General features: G+C 48.7%; 1 protein-coding gene across 1 annotated transcript; it reads right to left on the bottom strand.

Moving 5' to 3' along the window:
* Nucleotides 1-984: 984 nt before the first annotated feature.
* On the bottom strand, nt 985-19,530 carry mbd5 (methyl-CpG binding domain protein 5). Its single transcript, XM_076155242.1, has 10 exons — nt 19,405-19,530; nt 14,651-15,257; nt 13,489-13,591; nt 12,314-12,485; nt 9,731-12,166; nt 7,094-7,314; nt 5,856-6,998; nt 5,042-5,115; nt 4,513-4,588; nt 985-4,329 (listed from the first exon to the last, which is right to left on the bottom strand). The coding sequence occupies exons 2-10, from the start codon at nt 14,761-14,763 to the stop codon at nt 4,267-4,269; spliced, it is 4,401 nt and encodes a 1,466-aa protein (XP_076011357.1). The 5' UTR covers nt 14,764-15,257; nt 19,405-19,530; the 3' UTR covers nt 985-4,266.
* Nucleotides 19,531-20,135: the final 605 nt, after the last annotated feature.

Genomic DNA, 20,135 nt, shown 5'->3' with positions numbered 1-20,135 from the left:
AAATCAACATGAGAGTCTGCGCTGCGTTGGTACTTAGTGCTGCTGCTGCGTGTTTATTGGTAATGAGACGCATTGTTATTCTTATATACTTATATATATTCTCATAAAGAGGTGAAGAAAGAGAACGACAGAATAGAAAAACAAGAAAATAAGGTGAAGAAAATGAACGATATAATAGAAAAAGGAGAAGAGGTGAAGAAAGAAAAGTACGAAAGAACAAGAAAATCAGAAAAGAGGTGAAGAAAATGTCTAACGTCTATTGTTGTTTGTCTGCATTTGTGAAATTTCGTCTTCACAGTGACCTCCTGCCATGTTTCCTCACTCACATGGTGCCAGCACACACTGATCACACACTGATCACACACTACACTCACCATTTTATTTTTTTTATGTAAAAAGTGAATGATTCAACGAGATTCCGATTTATTGTAAAATTACAATTTAACCTAAACACCTGTGAAACATTGAAAATGCCTTCATTTGTTTGTGTTCAAATGTTTTTAAAGGATGTGCAGCACCCATAGGAACGGCAGATGTTTGATGGCATATTTCAGATAGGGGTATTAACCCTATAACATTCTGCTGTGTTATCAGTCTAAAATGGTAACAGCACCGCAGACCATGGTAGTTTGGGGGAAGTTAAGCCTAAATGCTGTATATTTGAGATGTTTTGAATGATTAATATTAGGTATTGCCTTATCAGTCATCCATCAAGTCATTTATTAGTTTGTGCAGTAAGTAAATATGCCTCTATTGATCTGTGTGTGTTTATGCCGACTTTGATCATAAAGCAGCAGAGTATCTTCATTCTACTCCTTGGCCACTACAGGGCAGTGTTCCATAAGAAACACTGGTTTGGAGTGATTGGTGAGTAACATATTATAACTATCTGCTAAATAATGTGAAGCCGATAGGTAAACAGGAAACGGGGAGATAAAAACACGTTACACGCCAGGTTATTCAAGTAAGAGTGACCATGTTTTTAATATCTTAAACATCTGTGCAACATTGTTCAAATGTTACATCACTGCATGACCTGTAATGTTTCACAATATTTACAAAAAAATGCTGCTTACATCAAACCATTAAAAAAAAAGTCCAAACAATTTCAAAATAATGGACTGACAAACTATCCCTAGCCCACATTAATGCAAAAAAAAAGAAAAAAAAGAACAGAAGAGCAATCAAGTGCACATCATACTTCACGCAAGTCTATTTTTGTAAAGTATATATTTTTGAGAAAATATATACTCAATTACAAGTTGAAAAATACAATACTGATGACCAAAGGATGGGAGAGGAAGAGGGGAACTGAGACTCAGCAAGAGAAGAGGGAGAAAATGGAGATAAAAAAAAAAAAACCCAATCATACTCACACCTCAGCACACACACAGTCACAGGTGGGGGGAGGGGCAAAGAAGACAGGCCGCACACACACAAACACACACTATCTCAAACTAAATGTGTTCAACTCTTGACCACAAATAACATGAAGCTGACAGAACAGATCCATGAACACATGGGGGTTCCCAACAGGAGACTGGGTCCTGCATGTCATTGCACACACACACACACACGAAAAAAGAAACCGGGGGTAGGAGGGGAGGCAGAATGAACTTTACCGAAAGAGCTCAGATGTTTTGTGGATTACAGTAACGACTCCACTGAGGTTCTCCAAGGGTGTGCACATCAAAAGAAACGGAACAAAAACAAACAAAACAAACAAATTGGTGGGACGTTTTGAACCGGGCTTATCGTCGGGGAGAAATCGCTCCAAATCTGTGCGACACTTCCCCAAACGCATGAGGCCATTCGCTGCTGGAAAGCGCCAGATCCGGAGCGACAACCGAACCCCTTTACCAAACACATCCTTGGTTTCATAGTGCACGTGACGAGAAAGAGTTTGGAAATTTTTACGCAGTGTGAGAGAGATTACATAGGAAATGACAGTACACTTCATTTAACGGTGTGTGCACACGTACACGGAGGAAAGATGTCAAACTGTCGAAGAGTCGCAGTCCAACATTCCACGGATCTTGAAGTGTCCAGAGAGAGGATGCAGTGTTTCCCCGCGTTGATCGCCGCCAGTTTGGTATTGCACTTTGACCTTTCTGTAGTGATTTCAAGTTCTGGTTGTAGGGGTTTTGATCTGGGCGAGCAGCTTGCGACGTTGACCTTGATCCGGAATTTTCCAATACTGCCAGTCGCGGTTGGTTTGCGGACCTTTTTCTCCTCTTTCGGCTTTGAACTTTCGATAGCTAGTAGTGTTAAAACTGCATTTTGTTACTTTTTCAGACATGCATATTCATAAATAGTGTGGTCCAGGAGGCAGACGTAACAAAAAAGTCGATAGTTTCACTGTAAAAATGTTTTGTGTAACTCTCATGTCTTAAATAAAGGTTGATGGGTGACGCTTGTAACGGACTGAATACATGATCTATAAAAAAAAAAAAGAACAAAAACATACATATACACATATAAGGCTTGAGTTCTCAACTCTTGGTAGTATTATTGCCATCTAGCATATTTGTAAAGCTTAAATAAATATGGAGTACTGTACATAAATAATTTACAACAATAAGTCAAACAAAGAAAAACCAAAGGAAACATAAGGCCCCTAATTGCGAGAAATGCTTTCACCTCTCTTGAAAACCGAGTTAGTGTTCCTTATCACAATCTAGACTTTGCCTCTGAGGTTGGTTACTCTACCTAAAGCTATCGCCGTGGCAACAAATGACTACAGTAATGGGGAGGGAGAAAAAAATAAATCACTGTACAAACGAGCACAACATAATCACAACAAAACGAGCTTCCTCATGGACGCAGCCTGGGACTCTGGGAAAAATGAAGGAGAAATCCACCCAAAAACACCAAAAACAGACACCAAGCTTCCATTTCAGGCTCAACCTCTTCCTGTGCATAACTGGCCAAAACACTTTGTCCCATGAAGTTATTCTCAGCTGATAGGAGAAAAGGTTTAATTGATCAAGTTCTTCATTTCCTGTTTAATGAGCGGATAAGAAGCAGGGAGATCAGATTCTACACTCACAGGTGGAGTTCACAAAGGAGGACCACCAACAATCATTTTTTTTTAAAACTGATGGTCTATTAATCATACATTGTACATGAAATGCCCTCATAAAGCCAAACGCACCAAAGTGCTGCATCACAGACGCAGGAATCTGTACATTTTTTGGCATTTTCAGTTTATGGAAGAGAGGAGTGTTGTGTTTTCAGCTCTGCTTGTCTTGACTGAAGTAAAGAAGAGGAGACAAAGTGATGGAAAGTGGGGAGATAAACTCGTGGAAAGCAACAAACGTCGGTGAAATGGGTGGATTTCTCCTTTAAAACAAAAAAATCAAAAAGGCAAGTAACCAACATTGTTCTTGTGATGGGTAAACCCCAGAGATCATCAGCCGGCCTGACATGATTGGCTGATGAAGACGTACCAGCGCGGGGGCCAGGCGGTCGCTCTTTTCTTCCCAGCCTGCTTTAGGGGGAACATTGAACACTTTCTGCTGGTAAAGTTCATTCTGTGATTTCTTTTATGCCGATAAAAATGAACACTTAACTGGTGTGAGGTGACTCACAATGGAGAGAACTCACATCCTCACGCCTGTTCCACCGCCGCTCCCTTACACAACCCCCCCCCCCAAACTCATCACACAGTCCATCATATAAAAGCTTTAGGCTGTATTATTTATCCTATGCATGCGGCCGGATGCAGCCGCACTTCTGAATAGAAACCAAGACATTGGTACACTTCTTCTGCTTTGTTTTGTACAATAAAAGATAAAATGTGCATTAGGTACGCTTGTACATGACATTGTACAATATTTACATACAATTCTTAATAGCATGAAATTTCAGGATTATCTATATACATATTGAAAATGTATCAGAAATATTTGGACTGTCTATTTTTCTTAAATATGTAAGGTAAATGCTTGTAGCTTTTTTTTTTTGTTGGTTTTACTATCTTATACTAGAAAAAAATAGTTAATTCAGTGAGCTGTAGACAAATTGCAACCGTTTTGACGTTTTCCCTCTACGTTTCTATGTTTTTACAGTTCAAACTGTATTGGTGATTGGAGTTCCCAGCACCTTCTGTGTTCAGTCATTAAGTCAAGTTCATGTCATGGAACAAACAATGTACCACTTTAAGTCCATGTGTAGCACCTGTTAGAGAGCTCAGATCGCATCAAGGCTGAACGGACCAAGTCTCCGAAAGGCTTTGAGGACGTTCTTGGGCCGACACATTCAATGTTATCTGGAGATCTTCCTCCTCTTAGGCTTGGGGAGCTTCACCTGACGATCCCTCGACGGGATCTGAGGGCAGACAGAGAATATTGTGCTGAGGACAAAGGGACGCTTTGCCAGAGATAAAACGATTTCTCGCTCTCTGCTGGGGATGGTAGGGAGGGGGAGGGGGAGGGGGGGGAGCAGGTAGAGAGGGAGGAGGGAGGAGGGAGGAGAGAGGAAGCAGATTACAGCGGAGGTGTTGATACTCACTGTGCCCGACATTTTATCCAGCTCACTCATGGCCTCGTGGATAGCAGCTTCCAAATGATTATTCAGTTTCCCCGGCCTGTTGGACATTTACAACATTCACAGTTAGAATTTCTGCCACTTGAGCCCAGATGACAGACGTCAGGGGTCAGGGGTCAACTCTGACCTCTGTTACCTTTCGTCTGTTAAAGCCACCGATTCACGATTAAACGCGGTTATAATTTATTCATTCCTGAAGTAACCGTAGCGATAAAGTTAGACAGAATCAGAGTTTAATGGGAAACGTTGTGTTTGCACCATGTGACACACACCCACAGCTTCCATGCCAACGCAGCACAGCGGCTCATTCTCTTTTCTTTTTCCGGCTCTTTGGCTAGAAAACAAAACGCTCGGCACGCCACGACTTCAGAGAATGTTTTCATAAAAGTAATCCTGAAGCTGGCAGATATGTTCAACGACAGGGGGAGAAGAAGAGAGGCACACGGACCGGAGGAGCCGACAGCAGCGTGTGTGTCTGGGTGGGCGGACTTACTTCAGGTTTCTCTTGGCAGCTCTGTCAAGTGCCTCCAAGTCGTGAGTTAGTGTTTTGAGCTTGTCTGGCTCTACCTGGATGGGGACAGAAATATACATGTGAGTGTGAACAGAGGCGCTCAGGAGAGGGAGGAGACATCAACCAACCACCACACACACACACACACAAGAGAGGTGGCAGGCAATTTGGATCTGTGCTTTAAGAGTTTCATCTCGTCCACCAGCCGTCATTAAGAGCTCTTCTTCTATTTTGAAATTCAGATTTGGCAGGTGAGAGGATGGATCTGCTTGAAGCATTCTGGGATCCATCTGCCTCTATGGCCGACGGACAAATACGACTCCTTTCCTGCCCCGACTTCTCAAGAGTCGGCTTTTTTTGTTCCCTTCTGTTCCAGTAAAAAGAGTGATTTAGAGAAGTGATTCACCAGACACACACACACACACACACACACACACACACACACACACACACACACACACACACACACACACACACACACACACACACACACACACACACACACACACACACACACACACACACACACACACACACACACACACACACACACACACACACACACACACACACACACACACACACACACACACACACACACAGGGATTAGGATTATTCTAAAGATCTGCAGATATATCATGAAAGCTAAAGTTGTCTCAGCGTGGCTTTGAGGGAACACTGCAGTCTGGTCTGGACTGTATGTTGGCTTCATCTCTATTCTGCAGCCTTTTCCTGTTAGAAAGTTCAGCTTGGCAGGTAGAAACACTGACAGGTGGTGAAGGCCTGGTTCTCTCACCTTGGCCTGCTCCCTCAGCTGCATAGCAGCACTGTGCACTTGTTCTTCCCCGGCCAGCTTGGCGGGCCAGGGCGGGAAGCCCTTCAGCTGGCCCCAGACCAACTCTCCCATGTTGAAGGTCCTGGATCTGTAGTGAAGTAGCTCTGAGGACGGCGAGTCGGGCTGCCGCAGGTCCTCCTCGCTGCTCAGGCTCTTTGTGTCCGAGGGGCTGGGCGCCATGCCGTTGAAATGCCCGTTGTAGTGGCTGTAGTCTTTGGCTGTGGCCAGAGGTCCCTCCAGGCTGGTGGAGGAGCCGGGTGACTGGTCGTCCCCCGTCAGCTCCTGCCTCGGGGGACCTAGGACGTCTCCGTAACACCGCGTACTGAAATGGGGCGTGGCGCCGTTGATGTGAGCGCAGCGTTCGACTGTCTGCTCCAGACGCTCCTTGTAATTGCTGGGTGTCCGGCTGCAGATGTTGAAGCGGTAGCCGTCGTCCAGATAGGACTTGTCATGGGCCATCACCAGCCTGTGGTCACTGGAGCCCTCAGTGGGGCAGGGGGGGGCGGGGGCCAGGCTAGCAGGTCGCTCCATACAGGGACTACTCCTCACCTGGGTGGAGCACTCCATAAACTCCTCCCCACCCCAGGAGTTGTTGCTTTGAGTGTCAAAGCCTCCGCCGTGCTGCGTCTCCCCGTCCCACTGCCCCCTCGGAGTCCCACGGCCAGGGGAGCGAAAGTAGTCACAGACCTCAGGGCCGTCAGGCGTGCGCTTCCCCGGATCCATATTCTTCTGACTCCGCCCCGGCCTCAGCTGTCTGGGTCTGGGCTGCTGGGCTAAGGCCTCCCCTTCCTGGTGCCCGTGCAGGACTGCACTGACTGCCTGAGGGAGGTTGACAGGCTCCCCTATGGAGGCGGTGAAGGCACTCATGGCACTGAGGGCGGGCACCGGACTCGCCTGTGTCGTCCCGCTCACCGTGGTCGTGATGGTAACGTGCATGCCCTTACTGGCAGCGTCCACCACAGCTCTGTAGATCGCGTCCACCGACTCCGGGCCCCCGCCGGGGAGCCTGTCAGGGCCAGGTGCCCCTGACGGGAGCCCCTCGCCCTGGTGCTGGAGCTCTCGCTGCTGCCCCTCCCCAAACTGGGAGTGTTGCATCATCCCCTGCTGTGGACACACAACAGTTAGATCACTCCAGCACAATGTTAAACTTTCATTCAAGTAATCTGAGTCGCCGCTGCATCTGAGAGCATCAGGCCTACCTGGTAGCCTTGGTAGAGGCAGGAGATGGAGCCGGCGTTGGAGCTGTTGCCGTCTGTGTAGGGTGTGTTGTCAGAGAAGCGCTGCTGGGCCTGGTAGGCCGGGTGGGGGGCCACGCCCTGCTGCATCCCCGGGTGAACCTGCTGCTGGTACATCTGACCTCCGCTGCTGTTAACGTGCGGCTGCAGGCTGCCCATGCTGCAGCCCAGGGACGAGCTGTTTCCTGCAGGGAGAATGGAGCAAAGTATTCAGTCACATAGGATCATATGATCAGATCTTGGTGAGACATCTTCTCTCTGAGTTTCACAATAGAACAGAAACACAGAAATGCCCCTCCTGGGTTTTTGAAAGGATTTTGCAAATTTCTACGCCATTTCATAGAAAATGACTGATCTATATCATACTGATTTCCTTAGCAGTGTGTGATGAAACACTCCTCTCTGCACAGCAGGATGGGGCTCATTTACAACCGCTCACATTTAGAACACTGGAAGATTGGAGAGTTTTCCCCCACAGAGGACACACACACACAGTAAACAGGACAGAGCCAGACAGATGCAGGTTACAAGTTACAAGCCGACTTGTTTACCAAAGCAAACAAGGACTGAACATGAAGGAAATGGAGCTGCAGATGCATCAGTGACTGTAGAAGAGGCCAGCAGCAATGTTATGTAGACGAGTCCCTGGAAAACACACGCTCTCCTCAGCCTAATGCTGTGTGTGTGTGTGTGTGTGTGTGTGTGTGTGTGTGTGTGTGTGTGTGTGTGTGTGTGTGTGTGTGTGTGTGTGTGTGTGTGTGTGGCGACTGGAGCAGCTGGTGCGATGCTTCGTAGCTGAAGGGCAGCTGTGTGTGTGTGTGTGTGTTCTCTATTTTTCCCTCTTTTCTTTCTTCGCCTCTCTCCCTCTCCCTCTCTCTAATGCTGAGAGCCACGACTCGGCCAAAACCCCTCCCCCTTCCTCCCCACAGCCTCCTCCACCGCTATGATATAGTGACGGCTGTTGCCGGGGGAGGTTGCCATGGGAACCGAGTGATGATTGGTGGTGCTGTCCGCTGCCAGGAAGCTTGTTGGGGGGAGATGGGTGGGAGGACGGGGGCGTAGGGGGTTAGGAGGGTCGGCGGTCTGATTTTATCCTGCTGGGGGGGTAGAGGGGGGTGGAGGGGTGGTCAGCTGGGTGGCAGGGGGGGGCCTGGGGAAGAGTGTGTGTGTGTGTGTGTGTGTGCAGGGGGCATTTACAATGAACTTTGGAGTATTTGTTGATGGCGTGTGGGTGTGTGTGGGGGGGACGGGGGGATTGAAAGAACACTGGCTGTGTAGAAACAGATGGTTAGAGGCTAATGCTAAGAAGCCAGTGACTGGGCCACTTTCAAAGAGCTTTCACTGCTCTCAAGGTAACTAATGTGCCGTCCAAATGAGCCTAAAGTATGTGGACATCTACAGCGCTACTCTGAGGCGTAACATCAGCCATTTAGTCACTAAATATTCACCGCTGTCCCCACGCCACAAGAGAGTCCACAGTGTGAGGGACACCGGCTCTCAAGGGAGAGGAAGACTAATATGATTACAGATGTGTACAGACTTACAAAGACACCAGCTTGTTTCCCTCCGCCTCTGTGTTCAAGTCTGGGCCCTGTATGAGTTCTAGAGTCGGGCTCAGGGACAAACAGCTCAACTGAGTTCATGTTTCCTCCCGTCTCTAACCAATCGGCACGAGGGTCTTGACCTACACGGGACCACCTGAGCAGGAAGACGATGTGATGGAGCAGGAACACAGAGGGACAGTGGGTCCTGGTGTTGAGAACAGGTGGCCTACAGCAGACCTTCCTGGTGCCTCCATTAGAAACCATATGAGGACCAACAGACGCAGGATGAATACAGAAAGCCTGTCCAGCAGCGCAGCAGGTCAGGGACAACATGCAACAAACAAAACACTATGTATCTGACACACACACACCACACACACACACACACACACACACACACACACACACACACACACACACACACACACACACACACACACACACACACACACACACACACACACACACACACACACACACACACACACACACACACACACACACACACACACACACACACACACACACACACACACAGCTTAAACCCCTCTTCAAAGGCGTCACTCTGGTCTCTATTCAGGGTCCGTGGTTACTATAGCGACCGGCTAGCTGGGAGAAGCTCTTTAGAGCGCCCTATCTGGGCTGCTTCTCTTAAAGCGTGATGTGGATCCTATTTCCATGTTCTTACACCATTGACTGATGTTAGTGTACAAATACAACAAAGAGAAACACTGGCTGACTGACAATTAGCTGAGCTTCCAGAGACGAGGGGCCGGCTCATGAGCCCAGGGAGAGGAGGAGAGGAGGAGTGGAGGAGTGGAGGAGAGGAGGAGAGGAGGAGAGGAGGAGTGGAGGAGAGGAGGAGAGGAGGAGTGGAGGAGAGGAGGAGAGGAGGAGTGGAGGAGTGGCAGGGAGGTTTGAGGTCTGAGGTCGTACCTTTAAATTCAATTTACCAGCTGATCCCTTTACTCATTAATAACACAGGACATCAATCAGGTGATCATAGTGAGAGGCCTGAGCAGAGGAGATGATGTAGTGTGGAGAGCAGGGGTCTTACTTGTGTCAGAGATGGTCTGTGTGCAGCTTCCATCGCTGCCTCCATGTGGCATCACCACCATGTTCGCCCGCACCATGCCGTGAAGAAGGGTCTGCTGTGAGGGGTGAGGGCCAGGGTGGGACAGAGGCGGAGGGTTAGTGTTGGGGCGTCCTACCGGCATGCCGTCGGGGCCCAGCGGTCCACCGCCGGGGCCCATAGGCCGACAGTTACCCATGGATGAGACCTGCATTTGAGTCATCATGTCAGGGAACTGGCCGGGTCGAGGACCCAGGTGGCCCCCAGAGGAGTCCATGTTCTGGCAGTGCTGCATAGTGTCCCCTTGAACCCGCAGCCTCTGTTGGGATAGGAGGTTCTGCTGAGGGGCCCCAGGGGCCATGGAGGCGGCTTCGGTGTAGTGCAGCTGTGAGGCTCCCGGCGGGCCGGGTCCCGGGCCAGGGTTGAGGCCGGGTCTGTGGCTGCTCCCGCCCAGGTTGTGGGAGCTCTGGCAGCTCATGGACTGAAGGAGCTGGGCCATGGACGTGTTTGGGGCTAGGTTTCCTAGTCGACCCACCTTCCGTAGTTGCTCTGTGGCACTGGGACCTGGCATGTGGGGGGGTCCTCCCATGCTGGGTTTGTTCAGCATGTTGTAGACCACGTTGGTGCTGTTGTCATGGTTTACTGCCGCACTGCCAGAGGATTGCTTACGTTTGCGTAGGGGGTCCCTCTGCTGGGCCATCAGCTTGTCTCTCAGTGCTGCACGGCCGCTCTGGCCTTCAGGAGTACTGAGCAGCATGCTGGAGTTGGGTGGGAGCATGGGGTTTAAAGGGCTGTGTCCCTCCATGCCTCGAGAGCCTGGGTGACCGCCTGGGTGACCGCCTGGGTGACCGCCTGGGTGACCGCCTGGGTGACCACCAGGGTGACCACCAGGGTGACCACTGCCCCCTCCGTTACCTCCACCACTTGCCCCCATACCTGCCATGCCAACACCACCAGCAGCCATACCAGCAGTGCTGCTGCCAGCAGGGCCAAGTTTGTTTTGATTTGCTAGCTGTGCTTTGGCGGCGGCTGACAGGAGACTGCTGGCTGGGAAGGAGGCGGCATTCTGTTGGTTGAGTAACTGGTTAAGAGGCATCCCCAGGAGACCTGGGTGACCCTTCTGGGAAGCGCTTGGGGTGGCCAAGGAAGAGGATGATGATGAGGAGGAGGAAGAGGTGGGCGAGTACATGGGGTTGCTGTGCTGCTGGGTTACAATGGAGTTTCCCATTGCGGAGAGCAGCTGTGAGTCTTTGTACTGGTGGAGCGGGTCAGCTTTGTTGGTGGAGGGGCTGGAGGGCATGGCGGGCCTAGGTGAGCCCATGGCTGACCTGGGGGAACGAGGGGGAGCCTTCATGGTGCCACATGGGGCCTGGTGGCCCGAGGGCATGGCAAAGTTCCCATGGTCAGAAGAGGTGGAGGAGGAGCGTGAACGATGGGGGGAGGCCTCCATCCTCCCATGGGCGGGCCCAGCCATGTGCACAGGAGAGGTGACAGGGGAGGGAGACATGGAGGTGGCCGGGCGGGCCTGTTGAGTCCTGTGAACGTGGCCGCCGTGCCCCACAGGCCCAGGCTTGACTGTGGGTAAAGGTAAGTTGCTTGGCAAGGGAACAATGGCAGGAGGGGGGATGTTTACATTCATCATTGGTACCTGAGAGTGGAAGTTTTGGGGGTTTGGGGCATTGAGGGGAGGCTGAATGATAGACTTGGTGGGGATGGGGTCCAGGATACCCAAGGGGTCTTTTTCAGAGGTCAATGGCCTTTTCTGAAGGGCACAGGAAGGTGGTATGGATGTGGGGGGTGGTACAGGATGCATGGTGGCCTGTGTTTTATGGTGGAACGCTGCCCGGGGCATATCCATCCCTGGGGGAAAGTTCCCCCGGGGCATGTTCATGATTGGGCTTTTGGCAGTGGCGGTGGGGGAGAGTGGCGTGCTAGTCCTCCCTGCCATAGCGCAGGACAGCTGGCCCGCAGGGGAGCCATGAAGCATCATGTTGGGAGGGGAGAGAGGAGTCCTCGTGTTCCCGTGGATAGAAGCCGAGCCGGGACTGCCGGCTCCAGGGAAGCCACAAGGATTGGTCCTTGGAAAAGCATCGGGGCTGCCCAGGGTGTCTGTGCTGGGAGACTGTGAGCCATCTCCGTACATCATAGCACTGGAAGGAGGCGGGCTCAGCATGCCTCCATACCCCGCTCGGTAAGGGGATTTGGGACCTGGTTCCTGGAGCCTTGGCTGCCTGGCATACCCAGGGTAGAGCTCTGGCTGCTGGGCTCCACCCATCTCCTGGAGTGGGTAGAGCCGCTGCTGCTGCTGTCCAGCCGCCATCATCATCTTGAAAGGCACCCCTGCACTGGGCAGACCCTCGTGGGGTTTAGTCCTTATTGTTCGTTGAGACTTGGAATGCGCAGAGACCACAGATGATGAACCTTAAGGCCAGATAAATAACATTCCAGTTAAAATCGGTGGCATCAGCTTGGACACAATACCAGGTAGAAAACTGCTCTAATCTAAAAACATGTATATCAACGCCTTACTATACTACTTCCTGTTTATATAAGTTAGAGCAGTCGTACCTCCCCCTGGACTGATGATTCTCAGAGGCGGGTGCGTCTCCATGCTCTTGTGCAGCGTCGCCACGGCAAGCAGCTTCCTCTTGTGAATGCAGAGTTTGGTGACGTCTTCGTCTGCCTTCACGTCCTCAGCCGTCCTCTGCTTGACAGCCGCCCCGGCGTCAAAGTTGAACACCTATAAATGAACCCAAAGGTGTATTGAATTACATACCGCTGCTGCGTACGGGTGCATACTAACTGTCCTAGTGCCGCTTCTGTTTCTGCCTCTGTACCATGCAGATTAAAGGGTTCACACGAGCTGAAGCCAGATTAGGGTTAGAGTTCAGTGACTGATATGTTAATGAGACAGGTTTACAGGCGCACACTGCATTTGCTGCACGACCGACAACAACGCAGACTGTAATGTGTTCAGTGTATCACGTGTGCTGAGATGTCACTTATAATATCCTACAGCTTATGCCAACAACAACAAGCAGAGGGGTCACACACCAAAGACAGCGATCAGACCATGAAGAACCATTTTCTAGTTAAGGTTTAAAGGGAAATTCACCATTTTGTGTCAACATAATAGAATCTGAGGGGCACACGGTGGATGTGTGTGTGTGTGTGTGTGTGTGTGTGTGTGTGTGTGTGTGTGTGTGTGTGTGTGTGTGTGTGTGTGTGTGTGTGTGTGTGTGTGTGTGTGTGTGTGTGTGTGTGTGGTGGCTCTAATGGACGCCGCCTCGGCTTTATTAAAACATAAATAATGGAGCGGGGACGTCAACATGTCCCCCATATCTTAAATCTTACTGTAGGACCTTTCCAGACGAGACAATATCAACTAAGTAGTGGCGCGATCCCACAGACGCTCGGTGTTAATGGAAACAAAATGAGCTTCGGGGGAGGATAATTGATCATTTTACCCAGTGTAATATGAAATAGTGTAAGACATCCAAAGTGCTGTCTGGAAGTCTCACAATGCCCCAAAACTAAGGAGGCTACGTCAGAATAGGTTTAGCGAGCCCACTCTGAAAGGCTCTGCTGTCGTCTTTAACACAACGGCATGTTACGTTTGGGTGACTTCCACCTTAATCTTTAATTCGGTGCAGGTTGTGCATCGGGAGCCGTGTTAAAGAGGCAGCGTTAGAAAATGGGGCCACACACCCACTGCGATGAGACGGGACACAGACGAGACTTGCCTTGTGGAGGATGAGCGGGCACTCCAGGCCGCATTTACAGGTTCCATCTGTCAGCAGGTAGCTCTTCACCTGTTCCAAGCTGGAAAGCAACGAGCCACTGGGACTGCACGTGGAAAAACAAGCGTCAGTCTGAGGCCAGGCATGTCGCAGAGCACAAATGTGGTTGAGCATTTATAAGCAGTGAGAAATGAATGTGTTTTCCTTTTGCCTAATACCAGGAGTTCTGCTTTGAAGCTGCTGAACGCTGATAACATTTTGCACCAAATTCACTATATTTATGCCAAATTATTACTAGGATTATGTGTTCCCATCCACCCATAACAATGTTATTGTCGTCATTAGGAAGCGGAAGCATCTGAAATTAAGCATTAACAATATCAGCAGACGCTACAACTCCCTATTGACACGCATACAAATGACTTTAGGTGGGTTACTGTCTGTGTAAAGGAGAGAGAGGAGGGCGTCTACAGCTCACTCCTGACTGGAGAGCTGCAAAGGTATACTGAAAGATGAACATTCCATATTAGGAGCGTCGTCATCGTGACAAAAATGCGTCAAAGCAGCTAGAATCATGAGGACAGAGGAGGAGCCTGAGCAAATCTACCATGAGGACCTACAGACGCACGCTTTCAATGTAAAAGAACACGAGCATATACAAGCATGCAGTGACAGTATCAGGCCACGGTCACAGAAGTAGACAGGATTCTTTCCAACACCCAAAATAAACCTGACACAAGCCAACTGCTTGGGTTGATTGAAGCTGGTAAATACATGTGTGTGTGTCGGTGCTCATAAGCTGGGAAGGAGACTTAACCTGCTATCTACACAACACAGAGGCTGAGATAAAGGGTCAGACTCACTCGCCTATGCCCAGACCAGACTAGAGTCACGGCAAGGGGACTCGTTTTCTCCGGGGAAGCATTAAATTCATTAAAAAGTATAATAAGCAGAACTTTATTGTAGGTTATCCCTCATATATATGATGCAGGGAGAGAAGAGCGTTATTGTGGATATGTTGTGGCAGGATAGTGTGGACAGGTCAAACAGCCTATGTTTATGATGTAATCACATTTTATTCCATTAAAATAGGGTCAGTGCTGCTGCTGAATGTCTCCAAGTAAACGAAACCCTTAAACACTAAAGCGAGCGAGGGATTTCATACCTTATGTACACGATGCCTCCGCCGCGCTCGACCTTACGCTGCCAGCCGATGGGGACCTGGACAGGGACGGCCTGCCTCTCATCTCCCGCCTCGCAGTCCTTTCCGCCATTCATTGCTCCGGCGATTTTACACACGACACCTCAGAGGTATATCTATCACACATCAACCAGCGTCTCCGCAATGCACGTCATGTTCGTCTTCCAATGCCGCGGTGGTGGTGGGAGGGCCGGAGGAGATGGGTGGCACTGGCGGGTTGCGCTTCAACGCGGGGACAAAGCGCCAGCCGACGGGGCGGGTGGTCGGGTAGGGTGAGGCGAGCTCACGGCGACCCCTACCCTTTGAGCTGCTTCATGGCTACACTGCTGAATGGCGTGTGGACTTCCATTACCGCCTCCTCTCATTCAGAGCCATCGGTTACACTTCCGATCAAAGGTGAGGATCAGGAGTCGGCGTGCGCTGTGCTTTCACAGGAAAGTCTGTTTTTCTAAAATACAAACCCAACAATACATCTGTTGTTCCCCAGAACGCCGTCCCTCAGTTGGAGAAGTAGAGTGTGTTCAACATATTGGTTCCCAAACACAGTTGGGTAGTGGTATTCCCATGGTTCCTGTGTGGGAAGCACAGAAGAGGATTGCACAATGAATAAAAGTCAGTGTCGAGCATTTCTTTGCAACAATGTGTGATTTGATCTGCTCTGGGGTTTAGAAGAATACACTGTGTGAAAAGCTTGTTTCAGCAACATCTGACACCACAGAAATGTTCATTTGCCACCATTGATTTACACCATCCTCAATAAAAGTACTCTTGTAAAAATATACACTACATTAACGAGCCTTCCTAGTGTAGAGAAGAACACACAGGCAGGGGGCGATGGCTGGAGGGTTCACTGGAAATCCTGACCGGTATGAAGTGACCTTATATGGAATACTCCTACAAATGTTTCTAATCATATTGGACACTGGGATTGGGTCAAATCACAACATCAGCATCTCATCAAAATAGGACTGGACATTTACTTTCACATGTAAAATAAAAAATATGAGCAGTTTGTTTTTCTTTCACTCCTAAAAAGAAAAAACGGATTTCAGACCTATCAAGGCCGATACATCAGTGTGTGTGTGTGTGTGTGTGTGAGGGAGGGAGTGCAACGCAACCCAGCATCTGAGCCGACACTGCTGCTGACTCATAACTGCCCTGAGAGCGGCTCAGACCAAACCCCAGTGTCAGAGGGAGAGAGGTGAGGAGAGCAAGCTCACCACGGCTACAACGAACCTGTAGATGAACAGATGCTGTTCAACCAGACATTATGTAGCAGCGCTGCGTCTCTGAGACACCTCTTCATCTCAAGACAGGTCTGCGGCGCAACCATCAGGCTAACCACATCGTTAAAACCTCATTTCCCACATCGACAACGAGGAGCAATGCAGAGGCAACAGAGATAAATATAATCATTGTTGTGGTCAAACTGGAAGAAAACAAAAGATTCATCCCCATTGGTGTTAAGAGCAAAGATGCTGGTTGAGGGTGTCGGATTTGTGTCTTTGATATGGCAGCTCAATGCAGGGAGAGAAAGAAGGGTTGAGAGACGGGGAGTCACATGCTGCACAAGTCTTGGACCAAAGTCAAACCCGTGACATTTGGGTTTATTATTAGGCCTAAATACGTTTGCAAATTAGCCAAACATTCCTCCATCTTTTCCTTCAGCAATGCAACCTTCATTTCATCTGCCTCCACGACACCGACTGGCTTTTCAACATTTCAATACCAACATCCCTCCGCCATTTCCTGACTTCAAAAACTGCCAAATCCAAATTACACATGACACCTACTAATCTGTGACCTTTCCCTACAGATGGAGCCTTTTTTCTTTTGCCTTTTGAATTTATTGTCAGCTCACGCCGACGAGAGGAGAGAAGAGAGAAGATGCGACACAGAAGAGGCAGAGGAAATGATGCACAACCCAGATCCCCGTCTCCTTCTACCTTGTGACACCGCGTGCCTCAATGTGTCAACCTCAACCTAAATGCAAATTTTACTGTCTGCAGGTGGTTTTACTAATTTTAGTCTAAGTAATCTAAAATCATTGCTGAAATGTGTCTTGCATAGTGGAATTGTAAATACAGCAACACCAAGTTTGAATCCAGAGCCTCTTACATGAGCGGAGAAGGCAAATATGCTTTCATTTGAATCTAAACCAGAGAAATATTGTATTAGAAGGAAAAAGGGAATGAGAGCTACAGAGTGATGGAGGCATTTTGTAAGGGTTAGACAGGGGACATCACTATCAAAACAGCTGCCGAGGACAAAGAGTTAGGTTCACTGTGGTAACAGGAAAGAGGATATTCCCAAGTTGGAGTCACTGCTGGAAGAAAACTAAACTATGAAATAAAAGAAATGATTTCGCAGCAATTCAGCAACATTTCAGCCATTTCATGCCAAAACCTCCTGAGTTGATGGTTGCACATGTTTTGACACCATATATCATTTCATCAAGCCAGGACACATATGGCCGGTGGTGGAATACGGAATATAGATCTCTAAGAAACCATTCCCAGGTGGTAGGTGCTTATTTTGTTGTTATGTTAGGTCGAGGGGAAAAAGTAATGCATAAAGCCGATGGACATACAAGTTGATGGCTATGTGATCCAAAAGAGATGGAAAAATGGCTTTTAAATAAGAAATAATATCAAAATACGACGTGGATCCATAACCAAAGATACTTCAGTGACTGAATCTGTGGTGCATTCAGGCACAGCCGGGTTAACTCAATCAAAATGTTGCATCTTAAGGTCCAAATTTGAAAGAATACAATCAGACAAAGTAGCTCCACTGCATTTCAATCTCTTCCGCTCGAGCATCCACACCTGCCACTTAAGTCTCCACGTATCTTTTCTGTCCTAGTATCATTGAATGATTTGGTGCTGTCATATCTGCTCTGATGCACCGGTCTGCAAAGATGTAGAGGCAAAAAAAATCCTTTAATTGTTCAAGTGATTAGGTCTAGAACTATTTGGCCCGCAATCTCTTCTAACCAGCTTTACCTTTGACTCAATCTGACTAGAACATTAAAGAATACCTATAGATTCTTTCTCTGCTGATTAAAGTGCAGGTACATTTTTCCACCAACCATTCCAAACCGTATCCCGAGAGGAAGTAGAAGAAAAGATGAAATATCACATCCACTGTGTCTGGGTTGTATAACGCTACACTTTATGCATCAAATGAAGGAAAAGATAAAAGCCAATTAGACATTATCACAGAGAGAAGGTCGACATTTAAGCGAGCGAGGAAATGAAGGGACAGAGCTCCCAGTCGGCCACATCTAACCTTTTATTTACACAGATTGTGCCGCATAGAAGGAACAACTGTCGTGCCTCAGTGTGATCTAACTCAGGCCTTTTATCATGAATCCAGATGGGATTCAAGTCCAGTCATGGCAGGATTCAGTTCACATCATGTATGACGGCAGAGGAGGGTTTATCATCATATTGGTCCAGTACACTGACAGGATGAGCGTTGATAGGATCGATCTATGATCAATCAACTGAACCGTCAATGCTTTTGATGGATTGAAGCTGAATCTCCAGCTGTGCTCTGATGATCAAACCACACAGAAAGCATTTTATTGCCAAGTGTGATCAGGGACACAGTGTCCCCAGGACCCTCAGGTTAGTCGGACTGTATGTTGTCAGAGAGGAGGACAGGCAACAGTGACCAGCAACGCAACTTTCATGTCCAAAGCATGTACAGTATGTGGAGTATAAATCTGGACAAGACGAGCTGGAAAATAGCTGCAGCTCCATCAGATTAAACTGATCTCAGTAGATATAAAGCAGCTACTTTGGTAAACGGTCAGATTAATGAGATTAGGACCCAGACCAGTGTGTGGCTGTAGCTCTAACAGAGAGAAGTTGGCTCGTTAGCTCTAGGGGGAAATCATCCATACGCTCCTGCAGCACATTTACAAGTTGACAGGTACACATGATGGTCACGTCCATCACGGGCTGACAAGACGTTTGATCCCAAATCGGCGTGCGAGTCCGCCGCCTGTGTGTGCGCCTCCAAAACAAGCAGGGGTGCCTCACGTCAGATAATAGCCAATTAGCTAAGTGAACATTAGCCAGGCAGCATATCTAACTGTGCCAATTGTGGCTTAATTCAACGCTTTAACGACACAAATCTGCCATTAAAGGCAGCCCGGGCTGTCGCAGAGGGAGGCGGGTGGCTGAGGCTCCACCGTGTGCGGGCCTCCGAGTGAGAAAGTGTCCGTGTCAACATGAACCCAGTCCAGTGTGTGTGTGTGTTTGATGCATTGGACACTAGCAGAGGGTTAGCATGCCGAGCGTCAGCTGTCTAGCGCCCCTCAGTTAGCTTAGCCCGCTAGCTTGTTGTAACGAAAATGAATTAGCGAGCGAGCTCGGCTATGCTAATCGTGTTTTAGCATTTAATCAGCGAGCCGTAAACGGGGCCCGCAGCACGCCGAGAGACCGCGGCTCAGATTCCGACCTGAAAAATGTCGAAGTAGCGAGCAAACTAGGCCCGCGTCGGGTCTGGAGCCAAGGGGGCCAGGGGAGGCCAGGGCCAGGCCGAGCTAGCACGGGTTAGCCTAGCATGCTAGCTAGCAGCCGTGCAGACCCGTTGCGTTTGCAGAGAGCGAAGAAGAAGAGAGAGAGAGAGGGAGAGAGAGAGGGACGCTTTTCAGCCACTAACGCTTCTGTCTGCGTCAATTCACACCGTAAACATGACTTTCTTACCCGGGCATCCCCGCGAAGGCGTAGCGCCGCTAGAACCGTGGAACAAGTGAGCAACAGCGCGTTTGTGACCTTTGTAAAATGAGAATAAGCAGCCTGTCCATTAGTTCTCTGCCTCTGCTGCTTCTCCTACACTGGGATATTTGAGATGATGGAGAGTCGCAGTGCGCATGCGCGGCAGGAGCAGCCAGCAGATGGGAGAGGTGATGCATGTTTCCCCTCATCCAGCAGCTCTGCACGGCGGCCAGAGGGGCCAAGAAAATGACGGCTTTGGGAGAACAACTGGAGATTCTTCACGGGTGCACACACTCAGAGCTGCAGCCGACAGCCAGGGACCTCATAGTGGGGTTTGAGTCTCTCCAGGGGCCTCGATTGGGTCAGAATGAGGAGTAGGTTAGTGTCTATAATGGCACATAAACTCAAATAAAGGAATATAAAATCACTGTCCATCTTATCTTATCTTTTTTATATTCTTATAATACTAACATAAATAGCACAATTATGTCTCATTATAAACTAACTATATCAATGTTGTTACCTATGTTTCATCTCATCTTTTTCCTTGCTGGTGATCGGAATGTCAGCTGATCAAATCCCCAGACTGACAGACCAAATCAAATAATTAAATAGAAAAAAAACACCAATGTTTCTGTGTTAATGAATAAATGTCATAAAGGCAGAAAAGTGGAAGTAGATCAGAGTGTGAATGGAGTCAAAACACACAAGAATTGCAT

The sequence above is a fragment of the Genypterus blacodes genome, unplaced genomic scaffold, assembly GCF_046128005.1.
Source record: "Genypterus blacodes isolate CSIRO-AG114 ecotype Tasmania unplaced genomic scaffold, CSIRO-AGI_Gbla_v1 ptg000066l_1, whole genome shotgun sequence".
NCBI lineage: Eukaryota > Metazoa > Chordata > Actinopteri > Ophidiiformes > Ophidiidae > Genypterus > Genypterus blacodes.
Note: the sequence above shows the minus strand (reverse complement) of the source record. Positions and strands in the feature narration are given on the sequence as shown.

Excerpts from the sequence above, each read along its gene's own strand:
- mbd5 (XM_076155242.1), bottom strand. The coding sequence starts at position 14,763 with ATGAATGGCGGAAAGGACTGCGAGGCGGGAGATGAGAGGCAGGCCGTC. Across the intron at positions 7,315-9,730 it reads ACAGACCATCTCTGACACAA|GAAACAGCTCGTCCCTGGGC; the intron begins GTAAGACCCCTG and ends TTCTCCCTGCAG. Across the intron at positions 4,589-5,041 it reads GCTGCCAAGAGAAACCTGAA|GCCGGGGAAACTGAATAATC; the intron begins GTAAGTCCGCCC and ends AATGTCCAACAG.